This window comes from Centroberyx affinis, unplaced genomic scaffold (genome assembly GCF_046629955.1).
Source record: "Centroberyx affinis isolate AG114_WGS23_722 - 3 ecotype Tasmania unplaced genomic scaffold, CSIRO-AGI_Caff_v1 ptg001883l_1, whole genome shotgun sequence".
In the NCBI taxonomy this organism is placed as follows: Eukaryota; Metazoa; Chordata; class Actinopteri; order Beryciformes; family Berycidae; genus Centroberyx; species Centroberyx affinis.
Window position 1 is genome coordinate 24,326 of NW_027280255.1, and position 13,719 is coordinate 38,044.

The 13,719-nt window shown below is 42.5% G+C and overlaps 1 protein-coding gene across 1 annotated transcript; it reads right to left on the minus strand.

Moving 5' to 3' along the window:
• Positions 1–2,150: 2,150 nt before the first annotated feature.
• Positions 2,151–4,538, minus strand: LOC139653178 (vesicular inhibitory amino acid transporter-like). Its single transcript, XM_071530146.1, has 2 exons — positions 4,158–4,538; positions 2,151–3,338 (listed from the first exon to the last, which is right to left on the minus strand). The coding sequence occupies exons 1-2, from the start codon at positions 4,536–4,538 to the stop codon at positions 2,151–2,153; spliced, it is 1,569 nt and encodes a 522-aa protein (XP_071386247.1).
• Between the last annotated feature and the right edge of the window lie 9,181 nt (positions 4,539–13,719).

Sequence of the window (13,719 nt, forward strand, 5' to 3'; positions counted from 1 at the left end):
TTAAAAGTTGTTGTTGGCTCTTCTTCATGAGCGACTGAAGTGATTGACAATAACTGTCAAGATAAACCGGTCCTCCAGTAGGAAAGACTTTGATCAATGTGCTGTGTGGTGAGAGGTGAGTCTTGTGGAAAGCACCTTTGTAGTCGGTTGGCAACACCTGGAAGCACATTGTTCACTTAACTTACCCAGCGTTTGGCAACAAACTATCCACATGCCATTTCTTGTTTAACTAGCCTGGTAAGACCATCCTGATCACGTGACCTCACATTCTGTTTCACTTCACAGATCAGTCTCACTTCTAGCCGCCCACATCGATTTCAGTGGGCGGGAGTACTTGCCTTGACAGACAAACTCCTTCAGCCAATCAGCAGAACAAAACGTCTTTTCCACCGAGAAACGCTGCTAGTGCATACTCTTGTTCTTGTTTAATTGTTGTTATTGATTGTTGCTATTTCTGCAATAACTGCACTTATGGCTGTGTTTACTCTGCTAACATTAACGTTACCACTCGTTGCTTCGGGAGACGCCATTACTGTTTTGCCAGCGGCGGCCTGTATTTCACGTCATCAACTACGACGCAGTCCCTGATTGGCCCGGTTACATTGTAATTTCAGGAAATCGATGTGGGCGGCTAGAAGTCCAGACTGATCCGTGGAGCGAAACAGAATGTGAGGTCATGTGATCAGGATGGTCTTACCAGGCTAATGTTTAAGCGCCTTTATGTGTAAACAAAATCACATCATATTTTATATATAGATAAAAATCAATATGTTTGAGGCTCTTGTGCACCAAAGTGTCAAATAACCATACATTGTTGTAGGCTACTGAATGTAAGTACAGCCCTCTGCAGTGTTTTTGATGGTGAAGTTTCATCTTATTCATTTCCATCTTGAACACAAAGGCGTTATTTAAACAACATCCTCTTTCTAAGAAGCAAAACCTATCATGGCCAACCAGCCTGTGGAAGTGAAAATTATCTCAATTGCTGGGGTGTGTGTGTGAGTTTACAGAAAGTCTGTAATTTAAGTGTAATCTGCATCATGTTGTCTCTATGTTCACTGCTGAACTGGCATGGATATCAGATCAAGACAGAATTTGAAGGGGAAATGTTGCTGCATGACTTAACACATAGCGTCACAGTAGCAACTCACACAGTGTACAAAAGGTTAAGTAGAAGCTTCCCCATTCTAAAAACAATGTGAGTAAAAATGAAAGAGAAAGACAAATGAGCAAGACTTCTCACTCATCACACTTCATTGGGCAAAGACACATGAGAATCACCAGCCATAAAATATTTGATTTATTTACCTCTTAATTCAACAAATACTCTTTTTTCTCACACACCATGATTAGTTCCATTAAAGCACAATAAACAAGTTCAACAGGAATAGAATATTATCAGACAAACAGTTTTCATAGAACACATTTAGGACCCACTTGCTTGCACTTTGAATTCACTTCATCCAGAATGACACTTGAAACACCAAGAAAACAAATATGCCAACGAGGACTACTATAGGCATACAACTGAAAAAAATAAATAAATAAATAAAAACAAATTGAAATTTTCTGTTTAAACAACTACACATAAGTTATTCATGGTTTATAATCCATAGAGCACCATCTGATCTGATGAATGCCTTGGTCTTATATTTTCTCTGGAGTGGGATTAATGATATATCTAGCAGCTCAAAAACCAATAATGAAATATTCACTCCATTATTTTCCACATATTTCATTCCCCAGATATAAACACGTACACACTCACAGTTAGACCCATGGCGGACATTTTCACAGGAACTGTGATGACATTGCATGATGACTGAGACCTGGACCGGCCTGTTAATGCCCGCGTATTTAATGATTCCCCTCATGAGGAGGTTGTGTTCCGCTCATGTCCAATTAATAAAACATGTTTTCTGGAATGAGTAGACTACTGTACACTATGATTGTAGAGTTTATTATTGCACATTATCACGAAGGCATAATAAAAAGATATACATTTAACACAGGTAATCCTCCTCATGAGCTTGTATGTCAAGTGGTCAACATGATGTTTTGATATGCGCAGTGGTCTGCGTCATCACACCCCATGTGAGAGTGGCATTTCAGGACATCACCATTCAATACTAAGGTTATCTGTCAAGCTCTCAGTCGTGGATATTGTACCTGAATGCCTCTATGAGCCCTTCAATCGAGTGAATGAAGCCGGATATGGCGCATATGCCCCCAATAACGAAAATGGCGACGTCGAAGAACACATGGTGCCATAGGAGATTCCTCCACTGGAGCTTCAGGTGGAAGAGGCTTGGCAGGAGGAAGCACAGACCAGCGCCGGTAAGACTCCCAGTTAAGCCCATCAGGAGGGCGAAGTGGGGGACAAAGATGGCCATGAGCAAAGTGAAGACCACCAGGGCGACACGAAGGCCCAGACCCCACGATTTTAACCGTCCACCGGGGCCGTAGCAGTCAGGGAAGATGGCTCTCCCGCCATCCTGGAAGAATGATTTCTCCAGAACCTCAACGGCTGCGAAGAACGGCAGCGGGTAGGACAGCAGCGCCTTGGAGACCAGGAAGAGGTTCACCACAGCTCGGATGGTCGACGGCAGGTTATCCGTGATGACCTCTTTGGTGGCGTCTGCCCACGTGAGGTAGGCCACCAGGGCGAACAGGCCCTTCAGGACGCAGGCTGCAATGTGAGTCCAGTCCATCATGCAGTGGAACTCGCTGGGCTTCTGCATGTTCCCCTCCAGGGAGGGCAGGAAGATCTGGGAGGTGTAGCTGAACACGATGATGCCAATCGAAATGGGGAATTTCTTGACATCGATGTAGAACTTGACCTTCTCCCAGGCCCAGTCACGCGCCCTGGAGAGGCAGTAGGCTATCACGAGTATGTTGATGATGAAGTGCGCCAGCGTGCAGAGCAAGCTGAACTTGGACACGGCCTTGAGGTTCTTCAGGAACGCGCACGGCAGGAGCGCGGCCGTGGCCACCACCGACCAGGCCTTCTGGGAGACGGGAAACCCCGGGAAACTGTTGTACATCAGGTTGCCGCTGACCACCACGTAAAGAATACAGGTCATCACCAGCTCGATAATCTGAGCCACGTTCACAATGTGTCCGCCGAGCGACGGGAAGCGGGGCGCGCAGCAGGCGTTGGCGATGTCCACGTAGGAGTCCCTCACGCGCACCAGTATGCCGTCTTCGTTCTCCTCGTAAAGACACGCGATGAGAATTTTTCCGGTGTAGCAGCACACCACCGCGGCGAAGATGATGAGGAAGAGGCCGAGGTAGCCGCCGTGCAGGATGGCGTACGGCAAGCCAAGGACGAACATGCCCTGCGGACAGAGAGGCGCAGTTGAGTGGTAATGGACGAGGCCCACATCGCAGTGACAGGCCGAGCCAGCACAGGCATGCAAGGAGTGAATCACACAGCCGAAGTTGCATAATAACAGGCTAATGACAATAAAATCATTAGTTTTGCAGAATAAAATCATGCAAAAATGTAAGATTCATTACAGTTGTTTTCTTTTCCGACATCAGCATCACCGAAATAATTATTTTCCCCTAAGCCTCGCCCTTGCAAAGATTATTTTTCGTTTGCTTATAGGCTGAATCGAATTAAGGTATCAAAAAGACAAATTAAAACACGATTTTTGAATTTATTTGATAAAATCCCTGTTAAATTTGATGGTATGGTTGATAAGCACAAGCATGCCTTTCAGCCTCGGGGCTATCAAAGGCGTACAGGGCCTGCATGCGGAGAGGAGAGTGGGAACTGTTCTCCACTGATAAAAAGATTTGAATAAATAAATCTAAAGGCCTTTAAGCTGCAGTAAATTCACTATCAAGACGCGGATAAAAACGTTCAGCTGCAGCATGTATACAAATAAAACGTTTTGAATAAATTTATAGACACTAACATTTTATTCGTTCATTGTTCTTTATTCTAATCTAAAATTATGTGACATTAGACGCATTCGGCAGAGCTATACTCCTTTCTCCTTGCATATGAATTATCTTGACAATTAAATAAAATATTTCAAGGTGACTTATGTTCCATTTGTGTGCAGCCTATAGGCCTCAAATGCAGCATGGTGTAATTGTGTAATCGCACATGCAATATTAAAATATTTCCCCAAAAAATTCCAGTGTACCTGAATGGCATTGGTGACGTTCCAGCCTGCTTCCCAAGAGGTGATTTTTGGTTTATCCTCGTCCAGCGAGCCTCCCGCTTTGAGGGCGGGAGGCCTCGGCCCGGTGCCGTCTCTTTGGTAGTGGCTGTCCCCCTCCATCTCCCCCTCTCCCTCCATTTGTCCCCCATCCTCGTCTCCCTGAAGGACGTCCATTTGCATCCCTTGCCTGTAGTCATAATCCAAGTCATCGCACTCAGCAAAACCCAAACCCTCTTCGTCCGTCGCGGCCTGGAAGCCCAGACGGGCGAACACCCCGCTGACCTTGGCCTGAGATTTGTTGGACACCGTGTGGGCCGCGTTGGTCAGCTTGTTGGTCAGTTTGTGTCGGATTAGGTGAGCCATCTTTTTTTCCGAATTAAAAGAGGTTCTTCGACGGAGAAACGAGATTACCGAGTAAAGAGAAGAGTGACAGATGCATGCAGGGTGGTTTCTTTGATTTTTTCCTGCCGCTATAAAGTCATGCCTGTTGCCTCGACGTCGCGAATTTAGCTAACCTACCGACACAGCCCTCTAACGGCTGCCTAACCGTTTTATCCAAACCGTTAAAACCCCTCAGCTGCTCCTCTTGCCTCGATAATCCATATCACTCCCCAAAAAACTCCTTGGCATCCGACTGAACCAAGAACAAGCAAGAAAATATTTCCTCATCTGTCGTGAAAAAGAGAGTTTTTAGGATTTTTTTTTTTTTTTTTTTTTTTTAGATTTCTCCTACACCAAGCGGTTGACGGTTGGTGGTCCTGCTATGTCACTGTGCGGTGACAGGCGCAAACCGCGAGCGGTGGAATCTGCGCGTCACGGAGTTGGGGGACCGTGCACGTGTCCGCATAGACTGCCAGTGCAGCGGCTCTCGCGCAGAACCCTCACGGATGGCATGAGAGAGAGAGAGAGAGGGAGAGAGAGAGAGAAAGAGAGAGAGAGAGAGAGAGAGAGAGGGTTGACCCTCTTCAACTCTATTTTCACCGGTAGAGTGATCAAGGATAAAATGGTCAATTCAGAAAACGATAGCAGTATTTCCCCTGACATTATGAATGAATGAAGGGATCACACGTTTCATCTGAGGCTCGTGCTGCAGTCTGTCAGGCACTGCCATCAACACACACCTCTGCCCGCTGGTTACTGTTCAATCAATATCACATAGGCTTTTATTTTATTTTGTAAACATATTTTTAATTCATATTTGGATGAGATAGGCTATATAGCCTACTTTATCCTGAATACGACAAATTAGATGAACGCAGCATGAAGGCTGTTGAATAAACCTAAGTTTAGCCTATAGCCTATAGGTGAGATAAATATATTTTTTTTCGTTATGAAATATTTCAATTATTCCACCTGACCGCTTCGCCTTTATTGTAATGCGTGAAATCAATCCTAAATTTGTGAAATGAAGCACGCAGGCTATAACCTACTTTAAGACTGCACGCTCTCGTACTCACAGGCACGCGCTCATACACACTGTTCATATGTGTTTTTTTGTTTTTTTTCCTTTTTATCAAAATATAATGTAAAGACAATAGACGCATGCTCTATCCCCAGGTAATTTTATAAGAATTGCATAGGTTAATATTTTATATTTATACGCAATAATAGAAATAATATTACAATCTATCATCCAATGATATATTTGCCATAAAAAATTTTTTTAAATGGGTGTTCTCTCCCATTTTCATTAGGCAATAATAAAAAAAAACAATGGAATCTAAAAAAAAAAACATGTACAATTTCTGATAATTAATAATCATATTAAGCAGAAAATATTAATTTCTATATAATACGCTACTCCACACCCCACATACTGAAAAATATCCCAAATCTAAATTACCACTGACTGCCTCAATTTGAGCGATAGCCTATAGCCTGACTTTACATTTGGCATATGGCTGCAGATGTTGAGTTTCCTGTTCATTTAGCTGCTTAATTACAGATAAGCACGTGTTTATCTGGCTGTGGAGGAATGCAACTCGTTATTTATATGAGGAAGTTAAACGCTTTCCTGCAGCTGGCCTGCTGCAGAGCCAGCAGCACCATGGACAGCGCCTCAACTCCTGCTGTCTAGTTTCTCCACTCGTTAAATCTCTTCCTCAGCCACATGCAAAATGTGACGTGGTGGCGAGTTACACACCGTTTGCCACAGAAAAAAAAAACCATTCCCCACACTGTACACACCGTCACGTCATTTTATCAGTCCATTAACACCTAACATTCACACTGAGGCGCGGCAGAGCTGCACAGAGGGAATAAAAAAAATCTCGGGGGAAGAGTTTTTTTTTTTTTCCCTCCTCCATCTCAGCTAATCCTCGGGAAAACGAAGCACCTCGTCTTTGGCTTCATAATCTGCGGTGACAGCCTCGACACTGAGCAAAAACTGTCATCAATTTTTTTTGCAGCCTGCTTGCAGAAATGTACCGTGCAGAGGGGGGAGGGGGGAGGGGGGGGTTGGCAACCGGGGATCAAAGCATTTCTCACAAAATCACGATTATTGAGCTTTTTTTTTATTCTGTTAATTATTAATATAAATCAACGAAATATGAGGATATAACAACTGTAATTCCCCTTTGCTGAAGGCTAATTAGGCTACATTAAAATGATCAGGGTGCAGACAGAGTAAAGCATCAAGAAACTGCGTAGCAATATTTTAAGAGCTGCACAGGAAGACAAAAAAGAGACAAAAACGCGAAAGACGACGAGATCTAAATTTAGAAACAAGCCAGCGGACAGAGAAAGTTCCGCATATTTTCATGCTTGGCTTGGGCTGCTTTGCCAGCTGCCATTTGTGTTCAGGCACACACAGTGTGTGTTGGTGAGTGTCACCCATGTCTGGGGGTGGGCACGCACGTGTGTGTATGTGGGCGCATGTGTGTGTGTGTGTGTGTGTGTGTGTGTGTGTGTGTAGGACGGTGAGGGAGAGTCCTTGAGGCATCTCAGTGACTAAGCCTCTCCCTCCCCCATCATGTGCAAAACCCCGGGCTAACGCTGGGACGGAGGATCGGCTGCAAATGTCACACACACACACACACACACACACACACACACACACAAAATACACACACGCGCACGCACGCAGGCACACAATATACAAGCAGCCTCACCCCAAATCTGCAAAAACTGCTTTCTACTTTCATATTTTAGGGAGCAAATTATAATAGCCTTGCACACACAAACAATACTGAAAAAATATTAAATACAAATCTGAAATATTCCAAATTTAAAAATTATGCTATACTTGCAATACTTTTTCAATATATCTTCCAACATGGTAGCTGTATTTCTAAGCTACTTCTTCGTGCCAACATGGATTTTCAGGCTGCCTTTTTTATTCTTTATCTGAAATGGCTTTAAGATTGGTTGCTGGGGCGACCAATTTAGCTTCTAGGGCTACAAAGAGAAGGATTAATTCAGGCAAGATGTGTGTGTGTGTGCGTGAGAGAGAAAGAGAGACAGAGAGAGTGTATGTGTGTGTGTGTGTGTGTGTGTATGAGCGAGAGACAGCGAGAGAGACACTCAGAGAGAGAAAGAGTGTATGCTTGCAAGCCTGTGTGCAAACCCCATGGTTCAGTGTGTGTGTGTGTGTGTGTGTGTGTGGAGGGCTGAGATATGGAGGGGCTTATAGCCTCGTCTAACAGCCGTGCAGCGCTGACTGGGAGCAATAATCTCTGATAGTTGCCATGGCCACAGTAATTGGACGGTGTGTGTAGCTGAGATTTTGGAGGGAAGGAGGAGGATTTTTTTTTTTTTTTTTCGGCGCAGGTTTTCTTTTCTGTCTTATTTGAAAGCCTTGACTGCCTGGATGGAGGGAGAATTAAAGGCGTTTGAGCCAATATTTCTAACAATAGTGAGGGAGATTTGAGGGTGAGGAAAGAAAATATAAAGGCAAAAACACTGAGAAGCCATTGGTTTACAGTGAATTATTTCTTAAAGGGGAGAAAATGAGCGATGGAGGAGACAAGTTGTTTACAAAAATGTTACTGGATCAAAATTTTAGTCTAAAGACAGACAGACAGACAGATATTCTTATGCAAATCTTTCCTTCATCCACTAAACAAGGCCAAGCATACCACACGACAGCAAACACACATAAACACAAATAAATTTGAATACTTGGATATTCAGATACACCTCTCCGCCCACACACACACACACACACACACACACACACACACACACACACACACACTCACACACACGGGGATGCATGCATAGTGACAGGTGCACAAACACATTAATCACTCTATGGCCCAAAAAGATCTGCTAGGCTTACAGGGCCAGAGACTGAAGCGAGCGGTAGTGACAGTCTCTGTGTGTGGGGGCGAGTGTGTGTGTGTGTGTGTGTGAGAGAGAGAGAGAGAGAGGGAGAGAGAGAGAGAGAGAGAGACAGACAGAGAGAAAGAAAGAAAGGGGAAGAGAGAGAGACAAAGAGAAAGATAAAGAGGATATGTCTCTGAAAGAGAGAGAATGTGTGTGAGAGAGAGAAAGACAGTTTGTGTGTGTGTGTGTGTGTGTGTGTGTGTGTGTGTGTGTGCAGGCGTGACAGGGTGCGGAGCAGAGTTGGGGAGGTTGCGGGGGGTTTTGTCCGCTGCGTGGCTCTGATCCATCAGAAGCGGTCAGACTCAGAGGCGTTATGTAAACTGGACTCTCTTCCTGCCTGCCATTCCTTTCTGTCACACAGAGACGCAGCTTTTCCTTTTATTCTCCTTTTATTTTCCCCTTTTTTTTAACCAGTGCTGAATTTGGAAATGGACGTTTTACCTTCCTGTCTACTGATGTGAGCAGAGAGAGAGAGAGAGAGAGAGGAGAGAGACAGTGAAACAGCAAGAAAGAGGGAGAACGGAAAGAGAAAAACAGAGAGACAGAGAGAGAGGAAAAGGAGACAGAGAGAGAAAGGGAGAGAGAGGTGGATGATGTGAAGGATAATGTGTGTGTATGTGTGTGAGAGAGAGAGAGAGTGAGAGACAACAAGTGATAGAGACGGAAAGTGAGAGAGAGTGAAACAGGAAGAAAGAGAGAGGGGAAAGGAGAGAGAAAAAAGAGAGAGAAAAAAAAGAGAGAGATAGTAGAGAGATACTTGCAATTAATAACACAATTACAATTACAGTAACGGTCGTATTGTGACATCATATGATCAATTATTAGAATGTTATACACATTATGAGACACTTTCAGTCCTGCATTCACATATTTGGAAATGGATGTTTTACCCTTCTGTCTACTGATATGAGCAGAGAGAGAGAGAGAGAGAGAGAGAGAGAGAGAGAGAGAGACAGAGAGAGAGAGACAGAGACAGAGAGAGAGAGGGGGGGGGGGAAGGAGAGAGAGATGGTAGAAACATGATTGCAGATGTTCTAACATTAACTAAATATAATTAACCAATAATTAAATACACATTTAAAGAGACTCCACCACAAAGTAAATAACACTCACAATCATATTGTGACATCATAAGATCAAATATTAGAATGTTCTACACATAATGAGACACTTAATGCTGCACTATGACTGACAAAGGAAGATTTTTATTTTGCTGATTACAGTAGATCGTGACCTCTGATAAAGGAAGTGGCCTGTTATTATTCAGTATCAACAACAAAAAGGAAATGATTGCAGCACGTTGTGATTCATAATCATGAGACTTATCATGAGAGATTTTTTCCCCCCAATACTCGATTGCTGCATTCTCCAGTAGCAGCGTCTTGTCACCGGGAAAGAACAGTCTCCACAAAATGGCGTTTGCAGGGGAGGTGGCAGCCGAAAAATGTTTAAGAAGGGGGCCTGTGTGTGGAGGGTCGCTGGTTCTAATCCCTGGGCCATTGACTGACTCTCTCCCATCCTGCTATAATTACTACTGAGCTGCCCTTGAGCAAGGCACGTAACCCCCGACTGCTACGTGATAGGCAAGGCAAGGCAAGTTCATTTATATAGAACATTTCATACACAAAATTCAAACTGCTCTGCACAAGGTATGTAGGACATTAGATTAAGAAATACAGAATAAGATGAACAAGAAACACATAAAAAGCAAAATGCATAAAAAGAATAAAGGTCATAAAGAGATCCTCAACAAAAATCTTACTATGAACAAATAATATAATACAATATAAATACAGCAATGAATTATAACTTATAACAAAATAAATGATTTAATCAGTGTATTATCAGTCACGAATCCTAAATACATTCCTAAATAAATATAACCCTGAACATATTTTGCTGTAATACACATGTTCCCCTCCATCCCTCCCTGTCGGTGGGAACTGACAGTCTGTTCCTTCCTCCACAAAATGGAGGCTGGCTGGCGTCCTGCGTGGCCGTCAGTCCCACAGTGCTTGTAGCCTGTTAGTTCCCCCGCCGCCTGGATGACAAGCACAACAAGCAGAGAGCTCCCTGCGCACGGACACGCACAATGTCATGGCTTGCCTTCTGGGAGTGTGTGTGTGTGTGTGTGTGTGTGTGTGTGTGTGTGTTTGAGAGGAGAGAGAGAAAGTATGTGGGGGGGCGTATTTGGATGAGTTTGCGACCATGTGTGCTTGTGTGCATATGTGACTGTGTGTGGGTGGGTGTGTGAATAGTGAGGATGTGACTGTGTATGTGTGTGTGTGTGTGTGTGTGTGTGTTTCTTATCAGTGTGTGTGTGTGTGTGTGTGTGTTTGAGAGACAGAGTGAGCTGACCCAGATCTGCTTATTAGCATCAGGAGGAGGGGGACGGCAGTCACTTAGAGCTTTGTGCCTGAGCAGTGAACTGTGCTCGTGATTCACTGACACACCATCAAACCACATACAGTAGCCCCCTTCCTTCCTTCCTTCCTTCCTTCCCTCTCTCCCTCCTTCCTTCCTTCCTTCTTTCCTTCCTTCCTTCCCTCCTGCTATACCAAATATCTGGGCTATCCAGGAAATAAACCCACACCATCCAGAATCTCCACTTACTCTACTGCTTACCGTAAGTTATTCTGGATAAGAGAGCCTGCTGCCCCAAAGGTAAAATATTGACAATACTGAAGATACACAAATGAAGTCAGGAATAAATAAAACACATTGTTGAATCATAATAGCAGAAATGATCCTGTATCCAAGTGTATAGGACAGGAATGTTGCCATGTTTGCTGTCTAAATTTCTAAAACAAGGCAAGAACAAATTCTGTTTGGTATTTGATACATGGACATAAGTACACCGTAATAATTAAAATGGCTATAAACAAACTTGTAAAACATCATTTTGTAAGAATGAAATGAAATTCCTTTCTCCACATAAACATGCATTTACGTTTTAACATTTTAACAACAAAGTAGATTTTTTTGAATGAATAAAAAGAACAATAATATCTAGTTTCTCTCTTGCTTCATGATCCATGATGCATGAATGAATGTGAATGAATAAACAAATGAAAGAATTAACAAATGAATGAATGAATTAATGAACGAATGAACGAATGAAAGAATTAACAAATGAATGAACGAATGAATGAATGAATGAATGAATGGCTGTGTCATGGTGATGATGGCAATGATCATGAAAAGTTGAAAGCTCTCTGTATTGCTGATTCAGATATAGGGGCAGACAGAGTCATCCATCCATCCATCCATCCATCCATCCATCCATCCATCCATCCATCCATCCATTTTCATAGGTCTCCCTTTTATTGAAATAGAAGAATGCAGACTCTAGGATACACAGACAGCATTATGAAGCAATCTAGATGGGAAACAGTTGTTACCAGCAGTATTTCTTCATGGTATATTTGTTCTTTACAGCCCACTATGTCTCTCCCATTGACAGTGTCCCATTTGTCAATCCCTGTTCCTTTTAAGTCGTATTGCTTATGGGCATTGCCTTAAAATATTACCCTGCATCGTGGCCTATATGGGTGTCGGGACTGGGTTCAATTCACTTTCAATTCAAACAATTCAGGATGTGTGTGTTGAACATTTTCTGCACCGAAACAGAAATCACAGAGTAGAAAAGGAAACCACAGTGTTGTGTGTGAGCTCGCTCCACCAGGAACAGCTGAATTGAGTTTTTTTTTAGTTACATCAATTGAATTGATTGAATTGAAAATGACTGGGCTGTAGCCCTGATGGGCATGAGGCCGTCTTTGCTGCTGGTTGGAGGAGGTGGAGAGCTGAAGGTGTCCCGTGTCACCAGCTGAGGCCGGCGCTCGCTTCACCCAGTCAGCTGAGAATAACACGATGCCAGACAGGAGGGAATCAGAGATATTTCAATTCAGCTCAGACTGAGCCTGGGGGAAACGTCTCTTCACATGGTTTCACTGCAGGTTCAATGTGGACTCACATGTAGCAAATGAAGCAAGTAGATCCTAAATTTGTAAGGTAATGATGGACAATATGGAGATTTCCTTTCGTTTGAGATGGGTCTGGAAACTGCTCTATGGACAACACACACAGGCTATATGGAAATAAGTGTAATGAAAAAAAACATTGCCTGAAACCTACCCATACATCATAATCTGTATACATAATCTATCCATATTCTGAATAGTGTACATCATAAACTGTGACAGGTCTACTGAGCCAATAAATTGTCTTGATTGTGGCAATAAAGGACAGTAGCATTTTAAGTGAAATTTAACAAGTGACTTGTACTGTGTAAATATCAGTTGTGTTTTCTATGTTCCAGTTCCAGTTTAGAAATCTTAATTCCTAAAATGTGTTGTCAATAGGAGAAACACAGTTAATGATTTATTTTTAATAAAATAGATCTATTAAATAAAATTAGATCTATTTAATTGTTCCCCATAATCTTTCTCATCTGGACCACTAATCTAAAAAAAACCCAGCAAAGGCAAATGAATGAGTGATTTGGAGTGATAAGGATTTATGCAGAAATGCTCTATTGCTGCAGAGAGAGAGAGAGAGAGAGAGAGAGAGAGAGAGAGAGAGAGAGAGAGAGAGAGAGCGAGAGAGATCCCTGCGCCCTCTGTTGGTGAAAATAGATGTTCATTTACTGAAACTGCTAGTTGCTCTAATCCCATGCAGTTGTAGATGAGGATTAACGAAAAATATAGATCAGGATCGACATGGTGTCTATAAATTGTTAATAAACTGATTATAAATACACACATTTATATTAGTCAGACCACTGACTAATATGGAGAATTATGGTTTCATTATTTATATTTACTTGAGAAGCTATCACACCCAAGGTCCATTCTCTTACACCGTCTCTTTGCTACTGTTTAGAAAAGTTTTTTGTAGTTATTGTTATGTAGCCTGACATTGTCTAATCTCGTTTTACTGTCTATATAAACCCTGTTTGGGATTCTCACCTAACCTGCACACTTCAATTTCTTTTATATATATATTTTTTTCTTTTGAATATACTATTTTCAACGTGTACAAATAAAAAAACAGTAAAATAAAATCGATATGAGATTAAGAGTCCTATTAAAAAATTGTACGGTTTGTCTTTCATAACCTGCTTGAGAAATGTTTTTTCTTTATTATTTCTGCGAAACAATCATAAAAACCGAAGTGTCCCACCAAAAGTGTCCCCCTCTGTCTCCAGTCGGAACTG

What these genes read in the sequence shown, in the direction of transcription:
- LOC139653178 (XM_071530146.1), bottom strand. Translation starts at nt 4,538, where the DNA reads ATGGCTCACCTAATCCGACACAAACTGACCAACAAGCTGACCAACGCG. An exon ending in ACGTCACCAATGCCATTCAG is followed by an intron (nt 3,339 to 4,157) that starts GTACACTGGAAT and finishes CTCTGTCCGCAG; the next exon opens with GGCATGTTCGTCCTTGGCTT.